Source organism: Heptranchias perlo, chromosome 25, assembly GCF_035084215.1.
Source record: "Heptranchias perlo isolate sHepPer1 chromosome 25, sHepPer1.hap1, whole genome shotgun sequence".
Classification (NCBI taxonomy): domain Eukaryota; kingdom Metazoa; phylum Chordata; class Chondrichthyes; order Hexanchiformes; family Hexanchidae; genus Heptranchias; species Heptranchias perlo.
In genome coordinates, this window is record NC_090349.1 from 8,310,004 (window position 1) to 8,336,046 (window position 26,043).

At 41.9% G+C, this 26,043-nt stretch overlaps 1 protein-coding gene across 1 annotated transcript in view; it reads left to right on the top strand.

Annotated features, from left to right (window-relative positions):
• mapk1 (mitogen-activated protein kinase 1) overlaps nucleotides 1-25,201 on the top strand; it is an 89,228-nt gene extending 64,027 nt beyond the window's left edge. The window contains exons 4-9 of the mRNA XM_068005531.1: nucleotides 1,942-2,058; nucleotides 7,415-7,529; nucleotides 11,989-12,120; nucleotides 15,544-15,653; nucleotides 17,080-17,223; nucleotides 18,783-25,201. Coding sequence (XP_067861632.1) covers nucleotides 1,942-2,058; nucleotides 7,415-7,529; nucleotides 11,989-12,120; nucleotides 15,544-15,653; nucleotides 17,080-17,199 — 594 coding nt within the window. The 3' untranslated portion in view covers nucleotides 17,200-17,223; nucleotides 18,783-25,201. The remainder of the gene's footprint in view (nucleotides 1-1,941; nucleotides 2,059-7,414; nucleotides 7,530-11,988; nucleotides 12,121-15,543; nucleotides 15,654-17,079; nucleotides 17,224-18,782) is intronic.
• Nucleotides 25,202-26,043: the final 842 nt, after the last annotated feature.

Genomic DNA, 26,043 nt, shown 5'->3' on the forward strand with positions numbered 1-26,043 from the left:
CCGACTACTCCTGCTCCTATTTTCTATGTTTCTGTGGAAGCTCAGCTCAGTGTCAAATAGGACGCTGAGATTGCAAACAATCTGGTTCAGCCTGAGACAGTGGCCAGGGAGGGGGAATGGAATTACAGATAAAGGTACTAGTTATCCCTGCACCTGGCCTGTTCTCTAGGAGGTAAGTATTTAACCGCACCTCGTCGCTGGCTACCACAGTTCCCCAAACAGTTTGTCGTACAGGTTTAGAAATGACAGACCTGCTGCTGTGCCTGACAGTAGATCAGTGTGGACTTTGGCAACGATGGCACACGTTGGTGTGTGCCACCCAAAAATATAACTTTTAAGAAGAACAAAATTGTGGCAGAAACCCCATAGAAGACCAACTGGAGGATTTTTTTTGTTTTTTCCTAAAAGTGCTAAATGAAGTGACCTGTTGTTTTTGGTAGGTTACCGATATCCGAAGCCTAATTCTAATGCTGAGGTGATTTTAACATAAGAGTGAGGTTTTTGTATGACTTTTCAGTGTTTGAGACTTCTAAATATGCCTGAGATTTGTTCTGTCTGTTGAAGTAGCTCAGTCTGTTGCATTTCGTATTTATCACAGGGAAAAAAAGATTAGCGAACAGACTTCAGCTGTTGCAGCAAGTGTTTGATGCCAAATTCACATTGGTATTGATGTAAATCCAGTGCTAAATTTGTAATACAACAATGATATGCAAATCAGCATCTCTACATGACCGTCTCCCATACTTGTGGAACGTCTGATGCCAGATTCACATGGTGTTGGCCCCAACGGTCATACTGTTGCCATCATAGTGCCCATAAACTGTTGTGCGTCACATCACAACTGGCACAGGAACCAGTCTGCTAACTGGCATCTGTTCAACCGCTCTTGAACTAGTGTGTGAAAGTGTTTGTGAACGGGCGTGAATTTGGCACTGGAATTGAAGTAAAACAACATAACCCTGCTGTTCCTTTTCTGGCTGCTAAACAGTAAAACTGAAAATCCACGTTGATGCTGTAAAAATATAAATTAAGTGAAACGTGTAGTAAACACTGTTTTTCCAACAGACGATTCCTGTTCAACTAGTGCTGAGCCTGGATTTAATGGTCTCTATTGCTACTGCAGTCAGTAGTAAAATTACTAGGTTGATATAAATGAGCTTTTCTAAAAGGTTGCCGGGGTTGGGTTTCGGATGTCAAATTTCACTATTTTGTCTGTGGCTCAGCATTGCCAGATGCAGCATCCAATTCAGTGCAGTCCCCAGGGTGACCATTTAGTCCAATTTTCACTGTATTTGGGCATCTTCACCTCCATTTACTGTCAGTCTGAGAGTAATTTCCCAATCAGTGAACAAACTGATATCAGCTAACAGACTGAAAACCTCTCTCTATGCCTCCTGGGTTTCTTGACTGTCTTAACACATTCTATCAAACAAAATTAGTGTTGAAAATCAACGGTTTTGTTTAAACTGTAGGGCCAGACAGCAGTGTCCTGCATTCCACAGGTCTGCTTATCACCCACCCAGTCAAATGTCTGTTAATGGGGGAAGGATGCAGTGCCTTGTATGGGTTTTGTGCATTTTCTTCAACTTCCATTGTTTTAAATCTAAAAATGAGGATGCAAAGTGAAGAGCTTTTGTATCCAATTTGCTCGAGCAAATTAGACCTCCCGTCAATATAAGACTAGAGGTAATGTGGGTAGGATGTATTACCAGAATAGTGGATGGGAGTTTTGGGATGTATGGATTGGTCATAAAGCTTTAATCTGCAATTTTGGTGGAGGTAGTAGCAATACTAACTTACACACAAGGTCTGTGGCTCAGGTGTGGCTGTGGGCCTGTCCTCAAATATAGAAAACCTTTTCTTCAGATGTTCAATACATGGAGTGGGAAATGCTGTGGCTTCCTGATACATAAATAATGCTTTGTTTTTCCTCCCTTACAGATCTGTGACTTTGGACTGGCACGTGTGGCTGACCCAGACCATGATCATACCGGGTTCCTGACAGAATATGTTGCTACCCGTTGGTACCGAGCACCTGAGATTATGCTTAACTCCAAGGTGAGCTCTTTCACCTTTTTTATTAATCCTAACCCAGAGGTGACAATGTAAGATTGAGGCTGTACAAAAATAAACAAGCAATGTCCTAAAAATCAAAGACCTTCTGCTGCTCAGTCCCTAAAGGTGGCTGTGCTGTGTCTTCCTGTAGCAACACAACATCTTCAGTTATTTGTTTTCTGTTGAAACTCAAATCCATTAAGTACCATTGTTAATTGAATATCCTTGTTGTAATTCAAATTAAAAACATTGAGGCCCCCCACCAGAAAAAACAGGGTAGTAGTATTGAAAATGACAGTACATCGAACTATAGTGAGCAGCCAAATATTTTGGTTTGGGAATGTTGGATGGCCTCGGAGTGGGTTTGTCTTCCTTCCTGTTTTATTCTGGTTCAGTTGGGAATTGCCTATAATACAGTTGCATCATTTGTCATTCGGTGAGTATAAGAAATGGTAGCGGGAATAGGCCATGTGGCCCCTCGAGCCTGTTCCACCATTCAGTAAGTCCATGGCGGGTCATCTGCCTCAACTCCACTTTTCCGCCCTATCCCCGTGTCCTTTGATTCCCTTAGTATCCAAAAATCTGTCGATCTCAGTCTTGAATATACTCAACGACTGAGCATCCACAGCCCTCTGGGGGAGAGAATGCCATAGATTCACAACTCTGAGTGAAGAAATTCCTCCTCATCTCAGTCTTACATGGCCGACCCCTTATCTTGAGACTATGACCCAAGTTCTCGACACTCCAGCCAGGGGAAACAGCCTCTCAGCATCTACCCTGTCAAGCCCTCAATGTTGTATGTTTCAATGAGATCACCTCTCATCTAAACTCCAGAGAATATAGGCTCAATCTCTCCTCATAGGACAACCCTCTTATCCCAGGAATCAATCTAGTGAACCTTTGTTACACCATCTCCTAAGGCAAGTATATCCTTTCTTAGGTAAAGAGACCAAATTGGTACACAGTACTCCAGGTGTGGTCTCACCGGAGCCCTATATAATTGCAGCAAGACCTCCTTACTCATACTCCAACCCCCTTGCAATAAAGGCTATCATACCATTTTCCTTCCTTATTGCTGGCTGTACCTGCATGTTAACTTCCTGTGATTAGAGTACAAGGACACCCAAATCCCTCTGACTACCAACATTTCTTAGTGTCTCACCTTTTAAAAAATATTCTGTTTTTCTGTTCTTCCTACCAAAGTGTATAATTTCATGTTTCCCCACATTATACTCCATCTGCCTCCTTGCCCACTCCTTAACCTGTCTATATCCCTTTGTAACCTCTTTGCATCCTCCTCACAGCTTACTTCCCCACCTAGCTTTGTATAGTCAGCAAACTTGGATACATTACACTCGGTCCCCTTGTCTAAGTCGTTGATATATATAGTAAATAGCTGAGGCCCAACCACTGATCCTTGCGGCACCCAGCTAGTTACAACCTGCCAACCCGAAAATGACCTGTTTTAATTCTCCTATTTTCTGTCCGTTAACCAATCCTCAATCCATGCTAATATATTATCCCCAATCCCATGAGACCCAATCTTGTGTGGCACCTTATTGAATTCCTTTTTAGAATCCAAATATACTACATCCACTGGTTTCCCCTAATCTACCCTGCTACTTGCACCATCACCATGTACTTACTTCAAGTCTGTCACTGGTGGGAGCAATTTAAGCTGACAAATTAAACACATCACACGTAAACCATGTTGGCTTAAGTGATTTTTTAAAAAAAAAATACGTTAAATATTCCTGGAGCCAACACTGATAGAGATGAATTCCACTAAATGGGTTTGAATTAAGAAATTTAAGTGTTCACATTATATCTGCACTTTCTGTTGTAAGCTCTGAAGCTTAGCTTGGATCACAGAAGTTAGGGAGAGGAGGCAAAATCTGCCAGTGTGATGAATTGTTTTGTTAAATGCCATGATGTCCCATAGAGCATTTTAAAAGCTGCTAATAACAGCAGCTGTGAATCTTGTAAAGCTTGTAGGAATGTTGATGCTAGCTTGTACCTGAGGCAAGGGGTTGATAGATTCATCATGAGAGGAGCCCCTCTCTGTTTTGTCTGGAGTTTCTACTGTACAGATACTGAATTATTTGGCTGACTAGTCTTTGTCCAACTTTAAACTGGTCACAATGTTCCCTGTGTGCTCATGGTCCTGGTCATCAAATGAGAAATAAGATTAACAAGGCAGTAACAACTACAGGGCTCAGCTGTTGCTCCTGGCTTACATGGGTTTTGACTCTGACAGATTGTGTTGCTAACTCCATTCTCAATAGTTTTTTTTTGTCCTCCTTTGAACAGTGTTGGGGAGAACTGTTGAGGGTGGTGATGTGAGTAAATCTAGATTACAAGTAATGTGGCCAATTCTATAACACGAATCTTCAGTTGGAGAGTATGAAAGGGTTATTTGTCAAATAGCCTATATAATAGGCTATGGAATATTGTATTAGATGTGCATGCTGTCCAAAGTTGGGTAGGGCCAGTGCCTCATAAGTGTGCACATAAGGTCAAAACCAACCAGGAGTCTCATTTGTTTTGTAAAATCTCTGCAGTTTTTTTTCCAAATTGGACCTTGTGTTCAGTTTAGTTACTGAGTACCACATAGCAATAGATAATTGGTGTCAGAAGTGCAGCTTTATAGGATAATTGACCCATGATATCAGAATGTGAAGATTATCATGTTCTAAGGAAGCCACAGGAACCAGCATTAGATAGTTGGTATGTGTAGATTCTCAGTGTCTGCCCCAAACTGACTCCCAGATTTCTTTAAAATCTGATCTGAAGAAATGGCTCGTCCTGTTGTACAGTGACAAAGTATTGCACTGACTTGTTTTCTCGTAACTCCCACCTGCAGCTCTGGAGGTCTAGGTATTAAACACTTGCAAAAGCAATGTTCATTGCTAATTTTGCTGCAGAGGAGAGGCCCTGTGCAGAGTCCAGTCTATAACATTATGCAGCTGTATGGAGGGGCGGTGCCAGGTGCTGGAAGTGACTTGCCCTGCAACAGAGTTGAGGCTGAAACTGAAAGCAGTTGGAGTCCCGGTGTCCCTGACTATTGCACACGAGTTAAAGACATTGAAATTAAGCTGAATTGTTTCTCTGTACCAGTCATCCAATTGTGCGACTTCCCCATGGGTGTAATAATTCTGTTGTAATTTATAAACGTCTGTCGTTCCATTGTTCATCCTGCAGTCTTGAGTAATGTCTGGTTGCAGAGAAGTCAAGTCTCCACAGTTTTAAAATGCTGCTTTTGTACCTTCGGAGCATCAACTGTCAGTGAAAGCCAACCTAATCATTTATGTGCCTCGGTGGTGGCTGAGAATTACTGTAATTAATTCTGAATACTGAGGGCATTTTGTTTTGTTACAAATGAACTTGCTGTCTGTTTCTTCGGTGCTTGTGAAAATCTGCACAGCCAAGAGGATGCCCGGCCTGCTCCTTACTGCGGACACAACGTTCTGCTGTGGGTCACGCCAGACCCCCATAGAGCATGTGGAGATAATGTGTAGCTGATAGAAAGTAGGATGAATGAAATTTAATGAGTTGTAAAGCGCAAATGCAGGAAATCAAATAAACCGGCAAATGCTGGAAATTACCCCATGTCAGTCAGCATCTGGGAAAGTCAAGCCAGGTAGATTAGTGCTTTGGGTGCCACCTTGCCGACTAGCCCCACCTGCAGTTAGTTTGTCTTTTCTTTTTACCTGCATATTTCCAGCATCTGCTTTATTTTTTACTTGAGACATTTTAACAATGTTTGTACAGTCTGCTTGTTGGTGCTTTTCAGGGGCTAAAGTATAAGGAGGAAAGGTAATAAGGTCAATAACATACTTGTTCTAAATGAACAAAGTTAGACTTGCAGTGGGCTTGAATTCACTCTGGTACGTTAATGTCTATTCAATTGCAGGATTACATTCTAGTTTTCTGAATCACTTCTCATTCGTTGTGTTGAATTCCCGGTCAGCAGACAACTGCGTAGTTATGGTTTCTGCAAATGGGCCATTGTCGACCTACCAGCAGTTTGAATCTCGGATTGGGATTTAAGTAGGATGATCATATTGTAAAGATCCTGCCTCCACGGCACTTCAAGTTTTCACTTTTTTAATCAAATTTTCTGGGAAGTTTTAAGTTTACTAATTTAAAAATTGAGTCCGTTTGAACATTGTGAAAGAAATTCAATGTTCACAAGCTGGTCAGTTTTCAAATCTGGTTTTTCCCGGTTTACTTACCCTGCTTATACAAAACTTGTGTTTCTAATGGTGTACAGGAGAAGGGGTAATTTGAAACACTATAGACAACATCGTAAACTCCTTGCACAGCAGAACGGCGCCCAGAACCAATCTCGCATGACTCAAAAGTTGAGATTTCTAAAAATTGCTGTTTAGCAAATCTATAATTTTTTTAAAAAAAAGTGAAAAACTGATTTTAAAATCCAGGAATTTATCAGCTCAAATGGATTGATCTACTGTGATGGTAAGCTTGCATCATCTGTGATTTCTCTTCACACATTTCTAACTTCACTGTGACATTGGATGTGCCACTTCCCAATAACCAGTTGGTTACTCTCTCCCTCTTCCCCCTGCACCCCCCCCTCCCCCCCAGAAGATGGTGCCTTGGGCTGGAATGCGATTTCATGGGCACTGGTAGCACCAGTACCTCATCCAAATGGCAACTTTCATTTGAGTCTAGACATTGTCAGGCTATTTAACTGTGGATGCTACAACTGAATTCAACTATGTCCACAGTCTTTGTGCACTCTGGTATGGCAGGGAATGTTAGCTTTTAAAAAAAAAAGTCAATCCCTTTTTCTTCCTAGCCCAGAGACACTGTTGCCAGTATTGTTACCCTGCCGCATCCCCTGGTAGAATCATAAAGCTGTGCAGACTGGGGACCAAAAGCACTACCTCCTTGATCTAATAGCCTGTTAAAGAGCAACATTGATAGAGACCTAGGAATAAGTTGCTCACTTTTGTAGTTACTCGTGCTCAAAATGGAGCGGTTTGTAAGTTTATCAGAGCCCTGAAGTTTCATACAAATGTTCTTTTAATTTGTCTTGTATGTGTATCAATTTAAAGCTGCACTTCATAATCATGTGGCTGCCACTGCCTATCTGATTATACATCACTGGACTTGGAGAGGCAAGGGCAGCATGAGATTAAATGGCTGCCTCCTGTACTTTTTGTGACTGTACCCCTGACAGCAATGACAAGGAAAAAGTAAATACTTTCTGATATCGGGGTTCAGGATTTATTGCAAAGCTACTTGAAGTCTATATTCTGGCTAGTCTATGTTTATAATTCATTTTTAATGCATAAACCTAGGAATGTACACTGCAGTTCTGTTTTTCTTGCAGGGTTATACCAAGTCGATTGATATCTGGTCAGTAGGTTGTATCCTGGCTGAGATGCTCTCCAATAGACCCATCTTCCCAGGCAAACACTATTTGGATCAGCTCAACCATATCCTTGGTAAGAAATACAGTAGCACCTTAACTCTCCTAGAGAGCATGGCCTTGCTTTTTATTTGAGTTTGAGAGGAGACTGCTTAGCAGCCGAATAGTCCCCACAGTATTTAATAAATTCTTTCTGAATTGTCTTTGGTGGGGTTGGGAAGGAGAGTGTGCAATTTGATCAGTTTTCTTCCTAGTAATTTTTGCTTGTCCCCTGAAATCTGTTAAATTCTTGCTGGGGTACAGCTCCATGATGCCATCCACACCCCTCTCTCCTCCCCCCCCACCCCAGTATTTAACTCAAATGGCCTTCATGTGTGAATGTTTGCAAGCTGTTGGACCTGGGGGATGGCGAGTGTAGAAAAAGGGAGAGGAAGAATGCATGTGCATGATAGCCCAGCTCAATCCTGTCCCCTCCCAATTTCTCCACGCTTCCAGTAGAGGTTGCTCAGTAGTGATCAGGATTGGGAACCCTGGCTGGATAATCTCACTGGGCCATTTTTGCCTCTTTTGAGAAATTCCATTTTGAAGTTTGTACTTTCCGATGGCTTATTTGCACTAAAACTAAAACGTATACACAAGGAAAGGTTGCAAGTGAGATGAAAACATGGACCTAAATGGTTAAATTAGGGAGCTTGGAGAAATCAGAAAAGAAACTTGATGGCTTTGAAGCCAAGAAAATGGGAATGAGTAAAATTGGATATTGCACAAAAGGCAGAGGTTTCGAAAAAAAAAATGTTATTTGTTCATGGGATGTGGGCGTTGTTGGCAAGGCCGGCATTTATTGCCCAGCCCTAATTGCCCTTGAGAAGGTGGTGGTGAGCCGCCGCCTTGAGCAACTGAGTGGCTTGCTAGGCCATTTCATAGGGCGATTAAGAATCAACCACATTGCTGTGGGTCTGGAGTCACATATAAGCCAGACCGGGTAAGGACGGCAGGTTTCCTTCCCTAAAGGGCATTAGTGAACCAGATGGGTTTTTACGACAATCTGGTAGTTTCGTGGCCACCATTACTGATACTAGTTTTTTTTAATTCCAGATTTTATTTAATTAATTGAATTTAAATTCCCGTGCTGCCAAGGCAGGATTTGAACTCACGACTCTGGGATATTAGTCTGGACCTCTGGATTACTAGTCCAGTAACATAACCACTTTGCTACCATACCTGTTAGCTGTAAAGAAAATTAGGAAACAAATCTCGGGCATTTGGGTAAATAAACCCAATTCTAGGAGCATACGCCCAGCTGGTAATCTATTAAAGATTAAGGAGTTATTTAATGATGGGTGCGATAGGGTGGAAAATGGGTGTTTATCCATACATAAGCAGATAGTGTGTTAAACGAGCAATGTTTCCTTAATGCTTTCTCAAAGCTGTCTAACTCTTTAGGTTTTAATATTCTAGTTTGAAAATAGGTTAGCAGGTAACATAAAAGGGAACCCAAAAGTCATTTTATAAACATATAAACAGTGAGGAGGATAGTAACAGACTTCAGGAGGACATAATCAGACTGGTGAAATGGGCAGACACATGGCAGATGAAATTTAATGCAGAGAAGTATGAAGTGATGTATTTTGGTAGGAAGAATGAGAGGCAACATAAATTAAATGGTACAGTTTTAAAGGGGGCGCAGGAACACAGAAACCTGGGTGTTTATGTACACAAGTCTTTGAAGGTGGCAGGACAAGTTGGCCTTGCCAGTGACGCCCAAGAACCCACATCCCAAGAACAAGTTAAAAAAAATTGAGAAGGCTGTTAAAAAGGCATACAGGATCCTTGGCTTTAAAAATGGAGGCATAGAGTACAAAAGCAATGAAGTTATGCTAAACCTTTATAAAGCGTTGCTTAGTATTATGTAATTAGTAAATGCTGGAGTATCATGTCCAATTCTGGGTACCACACTTTCAGAAGGCTGTCAAGGCCTTAAGGTACAGAGGAGATTTACTAGAATGGTACCAGCAATGAAAGACTTCAATTATGTGGAGAGACTGGAGAAACTGAGGTGGTTCCTTCTCAGAGCAGAGAAGGTTATGGGGAGATTTGATAGAAGTGTTCAAAATAGTGAACGGTTTTGATAGAGTAAATAAGGAAAAACTGTCTCCAGAGGCAGAAGGGTCTGCAACCAAAGAACACAGATTTAAGGTCATTGGCAAAAGAACCAGAGGCGACGTGAGGGGAAAAAAATTTATGCAGCGAGTTATGATCTGGAATGCACTACCTGAAAGTGATGGAAGCAGACTCAGTAATAGTTTTCAAAACTGAATTGGATAAATACTTGAAGTGGAAAGATTTGCAGGGCTATGGGGAAAGAGCAGCGGAGTGGGACTCATTGGATAGCTCTTTCAAAGTGCAGGCATGATGGGCCAAATGGTGGTCACCTGGATGGAGCATGGATAGAGGATTGGTTAATGGACAGAAAAGAGAGTGGGGATAAATGGGTCATTCTCAGGTTGGCAGGCTTTAAGTAGTGGGATACCGCAAGGATCGGTGCTTAGGACTCAGCTGTTTACAATCTATATTAATGACTTGGATAAAGAGACCGAGTAGTGTATCCAAGTTTGCTGAGGATACAAACCTAGGTGGGAAAGTAATGTCAGGAGGGCAAGAGTCCGCAAAGGGATATAGACAGGTTAAGTCAGTGGGCAAGAAGGTGGCAGATGGAGTATAAGTTATTCACTTTGGTAGGAAGAATGGAAAAACAGAATATTTTTTAAATGGTGAGAAACTATTAAATGTTGGTGTCCAGAGAGGCTTAGGTGTCTGATACAAGAAACACACAAAGTTAGCATGCAATTAGGAAGGCAAATAGCATGTTGGCCTTTATTGCAAGGGGCTTGGAGTACAAGAGTAAGGAAGTCTTACTACAATTGTACATAGCTTTGGTGAGACCTCACCTAGAGTATTGCATATAGTTTTGGTCTCCTTATCTAAGGAAGGATATACTTGCCTTAGAGGTGGTGCAATGGAAGTTTACTAGATTAATTCCTGGGATGAGAGGGTTGTCCTATGAGGAGAGATTCAGTAGAATGGGCCTGCACTCTGGAGATTAGAAGAATGAGGGGTGATCTCATTGAATCATATAAGATTCTGAGGGGATTGACAGGGTTAGAGGCTGAGAGGTTGTTTCCCATGGCTGGAGAATCTAGATCTAGAGGGCATAGTTGCAGGATAAGGGTCGGCCATTTAAGACTGAGGTGAGGAGGAATTTCTTCACTCAGAGGGTGGTGAATCTTTGGAATTCTCTACCCTAGAGGGCTGTGGATGCTGAGTCGTTGAATATATTCAAGGCTAAGAAAGATAAATTTTTGGACTCTAGGGGAATCTAGGGATATGGGGATCAGGTGGGAAAATGCAGTTGAGGTTGCAGATCAGCCATGATCTGATTGAATGGCAGAGCAAGCTCAAGGGGCCATATCGGGTCCTACTCCTCCTATTTGTTATGTTCTTGTGTTCCTGTGCTGTATCATTCTATGATTCTAGTATATAGACTATTTGATTGTTATGCTAAACCTTTGCACATCACTGGTTAGGCCTCAGCTGGAGTATTATCCAATTCTGGGCACCACACTTTAGGATGGCTGTTAAAGTCTTGGAGAAGGTGCTGAGGAGATTTACCAGAATGGTACCAGGGATGAGTGACTACAGTTATGCGAAGAAACTAGGATTGTTCTCCTTGGAGCAGAGAAGGTTAAAGGGAGATTTAATAGAGGTGTTCAGAATTCTGAAGTTCATTTTATCAAAACCCAAGGAGAATCTGTTTCCACTGGCAGGTGGGTCAGTAAGCAGAGAACACAGATTTAAGATAATTGGCAAAAGAACCTGAAGCGAAATGAGAATTTTTCTATGAAGTGAGTTATGATCTGGATTGCACTGCCTGAATTGGTAGTGGAAGCAGATTCAGTGGTAACTTTCAAAAGCAAATTGGATATTTCTCAAGGGCAATTAGGGATGGGCAATAAATGCCGGCCTTGCCAGCAACGCCAACATCCCATGAACGAATAAAAAAAAGAAATTTGCAATGCTGTGGGGAAAGAGTGGAGGAGTGAGACCAATTGGATAACTCTTTCAATGAGCCGGCACAGGCTCTTTGGGCCAAATGGCTTCCTTCTATGCTGTTAAGATTCTATGATTGTGGGGGGTATAAGCTGTGCTTAATCCTGTCCTGGCATTGATACATGTGCACTTTATTGCAGGGGTCACTGGTTAGGGAGTTGGAACCATGGCTGATTTTTATTTTTCCCTCATCCAGGGGCCCTAAGTCCTGTTGTAATACCCAAGCTGTCACTCTAGCTGAGATCAGCTAACTCAGCACAGACTGGTGATTGAACATGGCATCTTGTCTGCATGGTTCAGTGCCACACCACACGGTGTATTTACTGGCCACACTGTCAGTGAACTGTCCTTTCCAATTCTTGTCTGGTTCTCAGTGAAATTTTTATCCCAGCAATGAAGTTCCAGTATAACCCACTATTTGTTTTTAGGTATTCTTGGCTCACCCTCTCAAGAGGACCTGAACTGTATAATCAATGTGAAAGCCAGAAACTACCTGCAATCTCTGCCTCACAAGAACAAGGTTCCGTGGAACAGACTGTTCCCCAAGGCTGATGGGAAAGGTAAGAATCAGCACAAAGTGCCAATCAGGAGTGTGCCTGCAGATCTGCCTGCATTGCTCAGCTTAAGTGAGACTTAAGAGATCTGAAAGTTGAGGTGCAGAGAACTTGCTTTCCATCCAGACCTGCAATCCTTTTGGGAAAGAACTGTAAATGATTGGGTATTAGTAATTTTGCCTCTGGTCCAAGTAGAAGTGCCCTTATGTAGCATGGGAACAACAGTTCATATGGAGGATGTGATAGCCAAAACCCTTTTTTGATTTGCCCTGTTAATGATTCATGCATTCAAAGAATGAAATGGAGTGTACCAAGTACTTAACTATTCACTTGGACCTTTGGAATTATGATCAGGAGTGAATATCCAATTCCATTCATGCATTATTAGTTTGTATTCATGAATAGAGAATTCACTATTCCTGCTTTCTACAACTCACTATTGCAGTGCTGTCTATCATTTTCTCTTTCCTGCCCAAGTGAATTGAGTCCCATTGACCCAGCTGAAATTAAATTGAACACACTAAAGACTAAAACCTGGGACGTTCCTGGTTCAGTTCCACATTAAATACTTTGATCGATTGACCTATCAGCAAAGCAGGATCCTTCTCTTTCTGAACCACTTCATTCTTTGATTGCATGAAGCCTACACATACTGCAGGAGTGAGCCCAACCCAAGTCATCAACAGGGCAAATCAAATAAGTATTTTTGGCTATCACATCCTCCATGTGAACTGTTGTTCCTATCCACTCTATCTAGGCCCCTCAGAATTTTATACATTGTTAAATCATCCCTCAGCCTCCTCTGTCCCAAAGAAAACAACTCCAGCCTATCCAATCTTTCCTCATAGCCAAAATTCTCCAGTCCTGGCAATATCCTTGTAAATCTGCTCTGTACCCTCTCTAGTGCAATCACGTCTTCCCTGTAATGTGGTGACCATAACTATACGCAGTACTCAAGCTATGGCCTAACTAGTATTTTATAAGTCCGAGCACAGCCTCCCTGCTCTTATAGTCTATGCCTCAGCTAATAAAGGAAAGTATCTCGTATGCCGCCTTAACCACCTTATCTACCTGTCCTGCTACCTTCAGGGATCTGTGGACATGCACTCCAAGGTCCCTCTGTTCCTCTACACCTCTCGGTATCCTCCCATTTATTGTGTACTCCATTGCCTTGTTTGCCCCCCTGCCAAATGCATTACCTCACACTTCTCTGGATTGAATTCCATTTGCCACTTTTCTGCCCACCTGACCAGTCCATTGATATCCTCCTACAGTTTAAAGCTTTCTTCCTCACTATCAACCACATGGCCAATTTTTTGTTATCATCTGCAAACTTGTTAATCATGCACCCAACATTTAAGTCTAAATCATTGATATATACCACAAAAAGCAAGGGGCCTAGGACTGAGCCCTGCGGAACCAACTGGAAACAGCCTTCCGGTCACACACACACCCGTCGACCATTACCCTTTGCTTCCTGCCACTGAGCCAATTTTGGATCCAACTTGCCACTTTCCCTTGGAACCCATGGGCTTTTACTTTTCTGACCAGTCTGCCTTGTCAAAAGCCTTGCTAAAATCTATGTAGACTACATCAAATGTGCTATACTCATCGACCCTCCTTGTTACCTCCTCAAAAAATTCAATCAAGTTAGTCAGACGCGACCTTCCCTTAATAAATCCATGCTGGCTGTCCTTGATTAATCTGTGCCTTTCCAAATGACGATTAATACTGTCCCACAGAATTTTTTCCAGTAATTTGCCCACCACCGAGGTTAGGCTGACTGGCCTGTAATTATTGTCTATCCCATTCTCCCTTTCTTCCCTGTATTGGAATGTACAGCTGTTGATCTTTTGGTATAATTTGGGATTTACTGATGCCACATATGAAAAGAAAGGCAGGAGAAGAACATCAAACTCTCTGCACCTGGACAGTGCGCACCACTGATCCATCTCTCCCAAACATACAACATCTTGGGGGAAGCAAGAACAGAGAAAAACCTACAGCTAATTCAGGAAAACTTCTGGGAAAAACCTCTGATTCCCCAAGATAATCAAGCAAAGCTCAAGGAAGTTGTAGTAGCGCATAGCTCCAAATAATCCCAACTAACCAGCAACTTATCTTCTATAAATAAAAATGTTGTCCTCATGTAGGAATCTGTCAATTTCCCCCATAAAAGACTGCAGTAATGGAGAGTTGTACAATCATCACTAAATTGAAAAAGACCTAGCGCAGCTGCTCTGGCAGTTGTCCCACACAATCCCTGCTTTTATTTGTAACTAGTCGATCTCCTGTGGCTTTGTGCACAGTAAGTCAGAGGATATAGCCATTCTCTTATCTGACTCTGCTGTTTCTCTCTTTGCTCTTGTGCTTCTTTCCCCTTAACTCTAGCTGCTTTTTGTCCTTTTCTACCCTTTTCAATTGGCAGATGGTGGGTGATGTGACTTGGTGTGGTGGGGAAAGGAGCCGCCCTTGCTTTTTTGTCATTGTCTCACCCCTGACCCTCCATCCACTCTGCCTCTTTTCTCCCCCCTCCTCCCTCCTCCCCCCCCCCCCCCCCCCCCAGGTGAGTGATAAAGGGCCAGTGGTCCCCTCACCCGCAACCATGTTCCCTCCTTCCTCTTAGGCATATTTTGCTAAATCAATTTTTTTTTGATAGTAACTATCTATCTGCCTTCCTCTGTTTGTGTGTCTTTCAATTTCTCCCCAGCTTAATACATTTTCTAAACTTTATAGATCACTGGACAAAAGCTACAACTGGTGTGTTAACCAGAGCATCATTTTTCCTTACATGTGTGTGTGCCCCCTCTCACGCTTTGTTTAAAATAAACGCAATATAACTTTTGAAATTTGCCCCCTCCAAAATTATATGAAGAAAAGCTACTTAGTAGAAAGGGTTAGAAGCTACAAATAAATATTCCATCAATGCAGCTGACCTGAACTGATTCATCCTGGAAAATTAGGTACACTGCACGTGTTCAGATTACACAGTCCAATTCAGCTCATACCTGGGCATAGTAACAAGGCTAAGTCCAGGCTTTTGGGAGATGCTAAGGCCTTCGGATGAAAATTTTAGAGAAGGCATTGAAAGACCACAGACAGTTCAATGGATAAAATAGATTGTTATAAAATATGCAATTTTAAAAAAAAATTGTCCAACCCTTATTTTGGACATTACAAATTTGTTGCTAAAGAAAAAAGGTAGATGAAAATAAATTTCAGAAAGCATTTTAAGTGATTTGCAGGAACCTCGTGGCTCGATTGCACAAACGTGTTTGCACAGAAAACCCCATTATGACTGGACATAGGAATTTGTAGTAGGAAAAATTTGGCACAAAAATGTGACAACCGGAAGCTCAGTTGTACAGATGGGAAGATGCGCGGTCACAAGATTTTCAATATATTACAGATGTTTCCTTTTTGTTGCAGCTCTGGATTTATTGGATAAAATGTTGACCTTTAATCCACACAAGAGGATTGAAGTGGAGGCAGCTCTTGCTCACCCTTACCTGGAGCAGTACTATGACCCCAGTGATGAGGTAGGGCAGCGTACATTTTTGCTGAGTTCAGGCTTGCACTACATTGTCTGGGCTGCATCGTGGGACCTTGGCAGTGCATTGTGGCAACTGCTGCTGTAGATGGAGGTCTTTGTTTTGGTCTTGCTAGTTGTGTAGTGTCGAGGTCAGTGGTGGGAATATACTTCAGGGCTTCACTAATTTAATAGAGAGGAAATAACTATTGATAAAGGAAATGCTGTGGCTGTTATATTTTAAATAGATTTTCAAAAGGCATTTGATAAGGTGCCACATGGGCTTGTAAAAATGAATGCTCGTGTTATTAAAGGGAGTGTGGCAGCATGGCAAAGCAGTGGTTAATGGGTGTTTGAAATAAAAACAGAAAAGGCAGGAAGCACTCAGCAGGTCTGTCAGCATCTGAGGAGAGAGAAACAGAGTTAATGTTTCAGGCTGATGACCTTTTGTTAGAACTGGAAAATGTTAGAGATTAACAGTTTTTAAGCAAATACAGAGCCAGGGAAAAGAGGGTAGAGGAAAGAGCAATGTGGAGGGCAGGAGTGATTAAATGACAAAAGTGCAAGGCAAAAGGTGGTGGTAATGGGACAAGTAAAGAAACAAAAGATAGAATCATAGAAGTTTACAACATGGAAACAGGCCCTTCGGCCCAACATGTCCATGTCGCCCAGTTTATACCACTAAGCTAGTCCCAATTGCCTGCACTTGGCCCATATCCCTCTCAGAAGATGAGTCCAGAGGAGGTGTAAATGATTACAGCAGAATAGCAGAGGGGGAGGGAAGCATGGAAAAGCAGAGAAGGCTCCCGTGGCCCGAGAATGTGGTGGAGAAAGATGGGTCGACAACAGCACATTTGGGGACTTTGGGGGGATGGGTGGTTGAACATAGGAATAGGAACATAGGAAATAGGAGCAGGAGTAGGCCGATCGGCCCCTCGAGCCTGCTCCGCCATTCAATAAGATCATGGCTGATCTGATCCTAACCTCAAATCTAAATTCATGTCCACTGGATATTTTGATGAGTGGGCGATGAGAGGTTTGAAAGGGAGGAAGCCAAATCCATAATAGCTTTTAAAAGGGAAGTGGGTAAATGTTTGAAAATAAAAATTTAAAGGAGCATTGGGGAAGGGTAGGGGAATAGGACTAAATGGATAGCTCTTTGTCGCACAGGTGCGGTCAGCTGAATGGCTTCCTCCTGTGCTGAAAAATTCTGTGGTGTATTGATTGACATTACAGCTTGACCTACTGTGGGACCATTTCATATTAAGTTGGGGTGCTCAGAAAATGAAATGCTAGCCACACACTTACAGCTAGCTTGACCGCTTTGGGGTGGTTTGAAGCACAGGAGACCCCCTCAGAGAATGGGGCATAAAAGAAACAAATAGCTTTTGGTATTTGTTCCCCAGAAGTGGTGCTAATTTGTAGTGTGTTTTCAGCCTATTGCAGAAGCACCCTTTAAGTTTGATATGGAGCTGGATGACCTACCCAAGGAGAAGCTGAAGGAGCTGATCTTCGAGGAGACAGCCAGGTTTCAACCCCACTATCAGCATTCCTAAACTATACAGCGCCCTTGCATACAGGTAATCTTTCACACATGACTACTCTGGTACAGTGTGGTGATAAAACATGGTTACATTTTAGATACTCAGTGAAGGCTGTATAGGTGATCAATCCTGTGTAAAAACAAGTGTCATTCTTCCTCGCTCATTTATCCTCCCAATGTTTTAAGCTTGTTCTGATGAGTGTTGACTGATTCCCAGCTCTACTGCAAAGGCTGGAGTTAGCACAACTTCCCTAAGAGGCTGTAGTTGCTTATGAAATCTTGAAGTGTAACGCGCTTCTAAAAATGTCATTTTTATGTTCATCAATATGAGGGATGCCAGTGATGGGGAATGGACCCGATTCTACACTGGGTGTTTATTGTCGGCGTCAAGCACCCTGGCCACGTGTAGAATGAAAGTTCTTTTCACTCTACTCTAACCCAACTCATCCCATCCTTGGAAGCACTGGTGTGAATTTGTTTTCATTCCCACACCAGCCACCCTTGCAGCTTCTTTGATTCGTAATGCCAGTTTAATGGGAGTTTGTGTTGAGAGGATCAGCCTTCTAGCTAAATTGCATCCTAACTTGGTGCTATTTGAGTAACCAGAAATCCCCCTCTCTTTACAAATGGAAAAAGATTTTATGTTGATGGCTGGGAAATTTGTTCAGTCACTTGGACCACCTTTCTTTACCTTCAGCACTTACCTTGGGTCTATCACCGAGACTAAGGGTGTATATAGTAGTTCTTGCTGCCTTGCATTCTCCCACCAGGCATATGTCTTTGGGGAGAGATGCTTTGTGCCAAGATATTGTGAAAGGTATAGGATCTGAAAGTCATTCTTCTCAAACTCACGGAGGGCCCCTTTGAGCCAATGGTTTCATATGATCTCCACCTTGTAATTAAAGGCAGTTGCTTTGCTGACTCTTGTTTCTGAATGTTGGTGTAAGGGAGCTTCACATTCTACTAATCTGCCACCTCTTATTTTGGCAGTTCACCATGCCAATTTTAAAATCTTCCTTTTGAGGTTTATCGCTGAAGTGTTGCAGTTTCCAATTGTCCCATTGGTCATTGGCATGTCAAACTTTAGCAGAGCTCTTAATTCTGACCTGATTAAATTGAGCATGAATGAGTTGTGACATTGAGCAGGCATCCAAAAATGAGGGAAAAGGAGAAATGTACAGTCAGATAACAGGGCTGCAAAGATGTAAAAGCATCAGGTGGGTTTTGGGGCAAAATGATAACTATTATAATAAAGGGTTACTAGTCTGTGAACTGCACCCTACATTAAAGTTTTAAAATGGAGCTGGGATTGAGTGTTTTACAGTGCAGGTTAACAATATCATGTATTCAACTACTATAAAGCATTTGAAATTAAAAACGAATAATATTGGAAATCTGAAAGAAAAGCACCAAAATGCTGGCAATGCAAGTGATGGGTCAACAGTTGAAGCACTAATGTTACTCAGCTGCTAACTCTCCTGCTGTACATTACCACCATTTTCTCTCTTTATTTCAGGACATTTCCTTGGGGCAAGGGGAGGGAGTGTACATAAATCATCCCCAACGTTACTAATTTTCAGTATGTTGCCTTTCTAGGGCCAGGACTGCAGGACTGGACATGCTCAGAGTTCGTTTGTTTCTAACTCCTCCTGAATCCTGTCTCGTGCATCTCAGCTTATTCATTGTACTCTCTCTTTAAAAACTCTGCCGTGGCACCTGTAACCATGGAGATTATCCATTCTGGAAGCCATGGCGTTTTTTGCTTGCTTTGGACTCTTTCTCGACTCGGAGGCGAGAATTCACACTCCGGTTGTATTGGTGTTTGCAAAAAATCTGAAAGCTGTACAGCCAGTGCGCACTCATTTAGTGATTTACATCCCATGTAACTTAGCGATGGTGTTTGAAAGAAAGCAGGACTGGCTTATTGAACTAACACACACATATGGCAGACACCTTTGATTTCAATAAGCACTTCAGTTTAGTTTTTTTTTTAAATGCACTTTGAGAAATATCGAAGTATAACTGATCATTCAGTATTACAACTGCTCGGTGTCCGGTCACATCAGTGAAAGGTCTGTCGTTTCAAATCTTTGAATGCATTGCATGGGATTTCTAAATCTTGCATGTTCCTGTGCAATCCCCACACACAGGCCTAGTGAAACATTTAGATATCCAATGAGAGGAAAAGGATGTGATTGTAACCTGCATTCTTTTAAACCAGTGTTGCTCTGTTGGTTGGTTGTATAGATTGTGTGTACTTGTACACTGTAAAGATGGCTGCCCTGCCAAGGTAGCTCCCTCACTAATGAGTCTTTTATAGATTTAAAAGTAAATTACTGGTATATATCCCTGAAATGTTATGTAATGTTGATATATATCAAGGACACTATTGTGTTTTACTCTAGTTTTCTTTTAATGACATTCCATTCGATATATTAAAAAAAACTAACTATTCCATTTCAGAAACGTAGACTTGATAACAGATCCGAGTTTAAAGTCTTACCTGGTCCGTAAGAGGGTTCAGCCTCACGTTGTCCTGTAACGGTTTTCTGTAATAACTGGCTCTATCAGAGGAAGTACAAATGGAGGATGCTTTAGGTTGAAAATGTATGAGCAGTTGTGAAGGAAACCTCAATGAGCGGGTCTTCTTGAGAGCAGCTTAGAATTCTAAGACCCTGTGTGCTTTTGGCATTGAGAACGAAGGGTGCCGTAAAGATTCCTGTCCCTTTTCTGTGTTCGCAGAGTGTTTGTGGATGAAGCCTGTACAATGTGGAGCTTTCTTAGCTATATTTGAATTCAAAGTGCAGTGCCTGATCCTTAGTCTCGAAACCTATTGTGGTGACAATTGCCTTGTACAATTTACCGTGTCCAAGCATGACTGTTAAGCTTTGTATACAAAGACTGTCCAAGTGCCACACACACACACACACGTGTACACAAATATTTACTACGCACGCAAACAGACACATAGTATGGGTAAATCTTATCGCTTCTCCAAGCTTCGTCCTAATCCTCTCATCGGTTTCCTCTCTGGTTTGCTTCCTGTATAAATCATGTAACAATTAGCTTTGTTCCTTTCTTTTTAAAAAAAAAGAAGCCGCCTTTTGCAGACTCTGTGATGTAACTGTATAGAGCACTCTGTTTCTATCATGTATCTTGTTCAGTTGGCTTTTTGTTCTGGTTGGTCTGTTGTTGCCTTTATAAATTGTGTACCCTCCAGAGAAATCTAAACATCTGATATAATAAATGGAAAAGCGGTTATGATTAATTTTTAAAAGGAGAAAAAACCCTGCAACAATAGGTGTCAATGTGATGTGACCGCATAGACATACCTGATTGTATTGTGACTGGTATTGGATTAAGCATATTATATATATGGACAAACTTGTAGGTACAAAAAGATTTATTTTGCCTTAAGTTTTTTTCAATGTTATATATGTAAACAAATTTTAATCTGTTAATGAATGTTCTTTTTGTTTCTGGCACATACAGCTCTTGTAAAATTCTTTAAATCGGTGTCTCCCTGCATCTTTTAAATACAGTATGTTCTATACACAACTTCCAACAGCGTGCGTGACTGATCTCTTCAGTTCTGTTCCTTTTATACGTCATATATATTAGAGTTCTTTGAGGAAATAACGGGCAGGGTGGATAAAGGGGAACCAATGGATGCAGTATATTTGGATTTCCAAAAGGCATTTAATAAGGTGCCACATAAAAGGTTACTGCACAAAAGCTCATGGTGTTGAGGGTAATATACTGATATGGATAGAAGATTGGCAAACAGAAAACATCTGAGTCGGGATAAAAGGGTTATTTTCAAAATGGCAATCTGTAACTAGTGGGGTGCCGCGGGGATCGGTGCTGGAGCCTCAACTATTTACAATATATATCAATGACTTGGATGAAGGAACAGAGTGTCTTGTGGCCAAATTTGCTGATGATACAAAGATAGGTGGAAAAGCAAGTTTCGAGGAGAACACAAAATGTCTGCAAAGGGACATTGACAGGTTAAGCGAATGGGCAAAAATTTGGCAGATGGAATATAATGTGGGAAAATGTAAAGTCATCCACTTTGGGAGGAAAAATAAGAAAGCAAAATATTATTTGAATGGAGATATATTACAAAATGCTGTGGTACAGAGGGATCTGGGTGTCCTCGTACATGAAACACAAAAAGTCAACATACAGGTGTAGCAGGTAATCCAGAAGGTAAACTGAATATTGGCCTTTATTTCTAGGGGGATGGAGTATAAAAGCAGGGAAGTCATGCTACAACTGTACAGGGTGCTGGTGAGACCACACCTGGAGAACTGGGTACAGTTCTGGTGCCCTTATTTAAGGAGGGATATACTTGCATTGGAAGCAGTTCAGAGAAGGTTCACTAGGTTGATTCCAGGTTTGGAAGGGTTGTCTTATGAGGAAAGGTTGAACATGTTAGGTCTATACTCATTGGAGTTTAGAAGAATGAGAGGAGATCTTATTGAAACATACAAGATTCTGAGGGGACTCGATAGGGTAGATGCTGAGAGGATGTTACCCCTCATGGGGGAATCTAAAACTAGGGGGCATGGTCTCAGAATAAGGGGTTGCCCATTTAAGACTGAAACGCGGAGGAATTTCTTCTCCCAGAGGGTCATGAATCTTTGGAATTCTTTACCCCAAAAAGCTGTGGAGGCTGAGTCATTGAATACATTCAAGGCTGAGTTAGACAAATTTTTGATCAGCAAGGGAGTCAAAGGATATGGGGAAAAGGCGGGAAAGTGGAGTTGAGGTAAAAATCAGATCAGCCATGATCTCATTAAATGGCGGAGCAGGCTGGAAGGGCCAAATGGCCTGCTCCTATCTCTTATGGTGCTTCGGACTTATTTTGAACTCTTGTTTTTCTGGGCTCCTGGAAAGTGCAGGATACATGCAATGGTTGCTGCCTGGTGTTCGCTGTTGGTTAAATGGAGTCAGGGTTACAAGAACGTGAGCTGAATGGAGCCAGTGCTGACCTAGGCAAAAACTTACAATTATGTAATGGAGCATCCAGCAGCCTGGTGACCTCTGAAACCGGTTCCATGTGCCAGAGGGTTAGCAGAAAGAAGAACCATACATGACCTGAGCACAGTTGGAAAGGAGCCATGTTTCGACAGATGGCGCTGTGAGAGAGGGAGACACAATTTGGTCACTGACACTTTATACTGTCTGAGATGGTTCATAGTTTTTCAGGGGCCAATTTGTTACAAGTTGCATACAAGTGGAAGATTTCCACACGGTCCTGAGCTGCCAATTGTGGGATTCAGCATAGCTCCCTCTCCAATGGGATATGTGGTAGGGGAATCAGAAAGTTGCACTATCCCATCAGGTGTACAATGAGTGGGAAGGAGCTCTGTTAACTGTAGTGAGGCTATTGTTTAAAAGGGGGTTTGTGCCTCTTTGGATGATGTGAAACTCCTAGCTCCAAGTGGGAGTAGGAGCTAAGTTCTCCCATGGCAGTCAAGCAATCCTAAGAGCAGAATGGAGGGTTAAAAGACAAATCATTTACTTTCATAGGAACCAGGATCCATACATAAAATTATTTACAAATGAGGAAAATACAGGCTGGTATATGTAAGCAGCTTTCATTGTGCAAAGCAGTGCTCTGCATTGAAACCCTGTTAAACTTCTCTATGGGATCTCAATTTATTTTTAAATGTACACACTATTGATTCCCTTCTTTCTCCCCCCTTACCCTCCCCCCACAATTTTCTCCCATTTAAAATGCTGACTTGCACTGTTGGTATGGTACCACAGGTGCCAAGTGCCCTCTGCTACCTTGCCCAGGTGGCCATTCTTGTGATACATGTCAGTTCGTGTGAATAAGCTAATCAAGGAGGGCATCACCGCAAAGCCTGTTCCTCTACTTCGTCAGGGGTTTTTTTGACCTCCGTTCCTCAGAGACTCTGTCGGAAGCCAATTGTTGCTTGTCTAGCATTGTCCCCTCAGAACTATAGCAAACAAAAAAAGTGTCAGCTTTGAGCAGTTTTATTGGTCAAGGGATTAATGACCAATCTTTGTGTTGCTTTCTTGCAGTCTTGGCTGCAGCTAATTATATGTCTCTGGTCCAACCAGTGAAGTCAGGCCAGATGAGGCATAGGATTTGGCAGCTTTCTGTTTGCACAGTTATAGCTCTGAGGTGGTCCTATATGACCATTTCCATGGTAATTGCATAGAATTACAAAGAATGTATAGCACAGAAACAGGCCATTTGCCCTAACATGTCCATGCTGGTGTTTATGCTCCACACGAGCCTCCTCCCTCCCTATTTCATCTAACTCTGTCAGCATATCCTTCTGTTCCTTTCTCTCGTGTTTATCTAGCTTCCCCTTAAATGCTTCTCTGCTAGTCGCCTCATCTGCTACTTGTGGTAGCGAGTTCCACATTCTAGTCAATCTCTGGGTAAAGAAGTTTCTCCTGAATTCCCTATTGGATTTATCATTGACTATCATATTATGGCCCCTAGTTCTGGTCTCCTGTGCAAGTGGAAACATCTTCTCCATGTCTACTTTATCAAACCCTTTCATAATCTTAACCTCTATCAGGTCACCCCTCAGTCTTTTTTCTCGAGAAATTGCTGCTCATCGGTTTTGAGCACTGAGTGGTCCAAGTGCACAGTGAGAAAAATCTCATTAATTTCTCTTCATTGTGACCAACAACGAACAACATTGCAGTGACTGACATTAGAGCAGTTTAATCTGATTTTTCTTGGATTATGCAAAAGAATTGCCTCTAACCTTACCAGGGTCATAAATAGAATATAAATTGGGAGGGTTTGATATTTGCTTCCCATTTTCTCTATAACCCAGGCATCTGAGTACTAGAATGGCAGGAAAATAAATATACTACAACCCATCTAGCGAATATACATTTCTAAATGTTATTCTAACAGCACTGGCGATCTGCTAATTCAGAAGCTCTTCAATAATTGCATAGTCAGACATTGCTGTTTTATAATGAATCAGTCAATTGCAGGAGGATATGCATCTGTCTTTTCGCTGAACTGCATTTTAGATCAGATCAATGGTGCCTAAATTCGTTAGCATCCCAAGGGTTGCCTTCAAAAAAAAAAGTGAGTATTGACACCACTGTACCAGCCAGTGAGGTTGGGGCAGGCGGGACTTACAACAGTCTATTTACTCAGCAAACAGTCTACAGTGTCTATTTAAGTACGTTACAACAAACAGAACTCATGACCGAAATTATAGTAGACTCTCCCGATAAAAGCAGAATTATTTCTCCAGCAAAATGCGGTGAGTGGAGGATAGTTACATCATACAAATTATGTGCATTAAATCAATCCCAGTCACTTACAACAGTGCGGTCTCCAGGTGTGAATGATGGGGGAATTACCTCCAATCTGGCTGGGACTTGTCACAATATGCAGCCAAAGAAAAAAGGCCCTGACCAATTTAGTAGTGCCCAAGCTCCCATGCAGATAGGGTGTGAGCCTCTGCATTGCTAAATTGGTTATTATTGAGCCTGTTGCACCCATTTTATGGGCCTAAATGTTAAATTTAGACCCCAATGTACTGGATAATCTCAGTGCTTCTCATTAGTGGATGGATAGACTATAATAGTTTGGATCATTGGGTCAGGCATTTTTGGGAAAGGGACAAAATAGTTCCTGTTTGGATGGGAGACCAGCTTCATGTGTGGGAATTGAGTGATTTGATCAGAACATCCCAGTAATATTCTAACAGTGAGTTGCTGCTCAGCTGGGCTTCCAACGTCAAGTTCTCTTTGTTATCATAGAGACGTGAAGCTTTCTGAATGTTGACCTTCAAGTGCTACAGAGGGTTTTATTTTTAGGTTCGGGGAATATATGAATCTAGAAACGTTCGGTGATTCTGTACATTTCTATTTGTAACTCGATACATCCGTTTATATATGTTTGTACAAACATGCAAGTTTTGCATAGAGGGATCGGAGAGTGAAGGGCAACTTAAGTATGAAGACTTATTCAGAGTGAAATAAAAGGCAGATTACCCTGACGTGGACTGCGTTAATCCTGCTGTTCTGATGCAATGGCTTAACAGCAACTTGTAGCAAAACTTTACAGAGGAAATAAAGAACCTTGAATGCATTTTGTGGAAATAAAAATTAGGTATTTAAAAGCAGAAGCAATACATTTCTCTCCAATTTCATCCCTTCCTGTAGGAGTTGAGATGCTAGAATACGTCTTAGATGGTCATCAAGCTCACCAAAGTGATTCTTGTGTGGGTCTTTACACCGAACATTGGCTAACTGTCCATCCCTGTGTATATCACAGCTAAATCTGATATTTTCATCCTAAGTCCAACATCTATACTCGTATATTGTGTCAGCTGTGGATAGCAATCTTCCCTCAGTCAGAAGGTTGTGGCTTCAAGTCCCACTCCGGAGCCTTGAGCACAAAAATCTAGGCCGACACTCCAGTGCAGTACTGAGGGAGTGCAGCACTGTCGGATGAGATATTAAACCGAGGCCCCGTCTGCCCTCTCAGGTGAGTGCAAAAGATCTCATGACACTCTTCAAGAGCGGGGGAGTTTGCCCCATTATCCTGGCCAATATTTATCCCTCAATCAACATCACTAAAACAGATAATCTGGTCATTATCTAATTGCTGTTTGTAGGAGCTTGCTATGTGCAAATTGGCTGCCGTGTTTCCTACATTATAACAGGTCAAAATTGACTGAGGCTGTGAAAGATGCTATATAAGTGCAAGTTCGTTATGTTGTTAGGAGGCACAACTGGAGCACTGGTTGATCCTTTCTTCTATTCCCTGTCTCTGAGGCCAGTTCTTTTACCCCTGTAGCTGTCCTGGCTGACTGCACATGTTGGGGATTGAACCTAG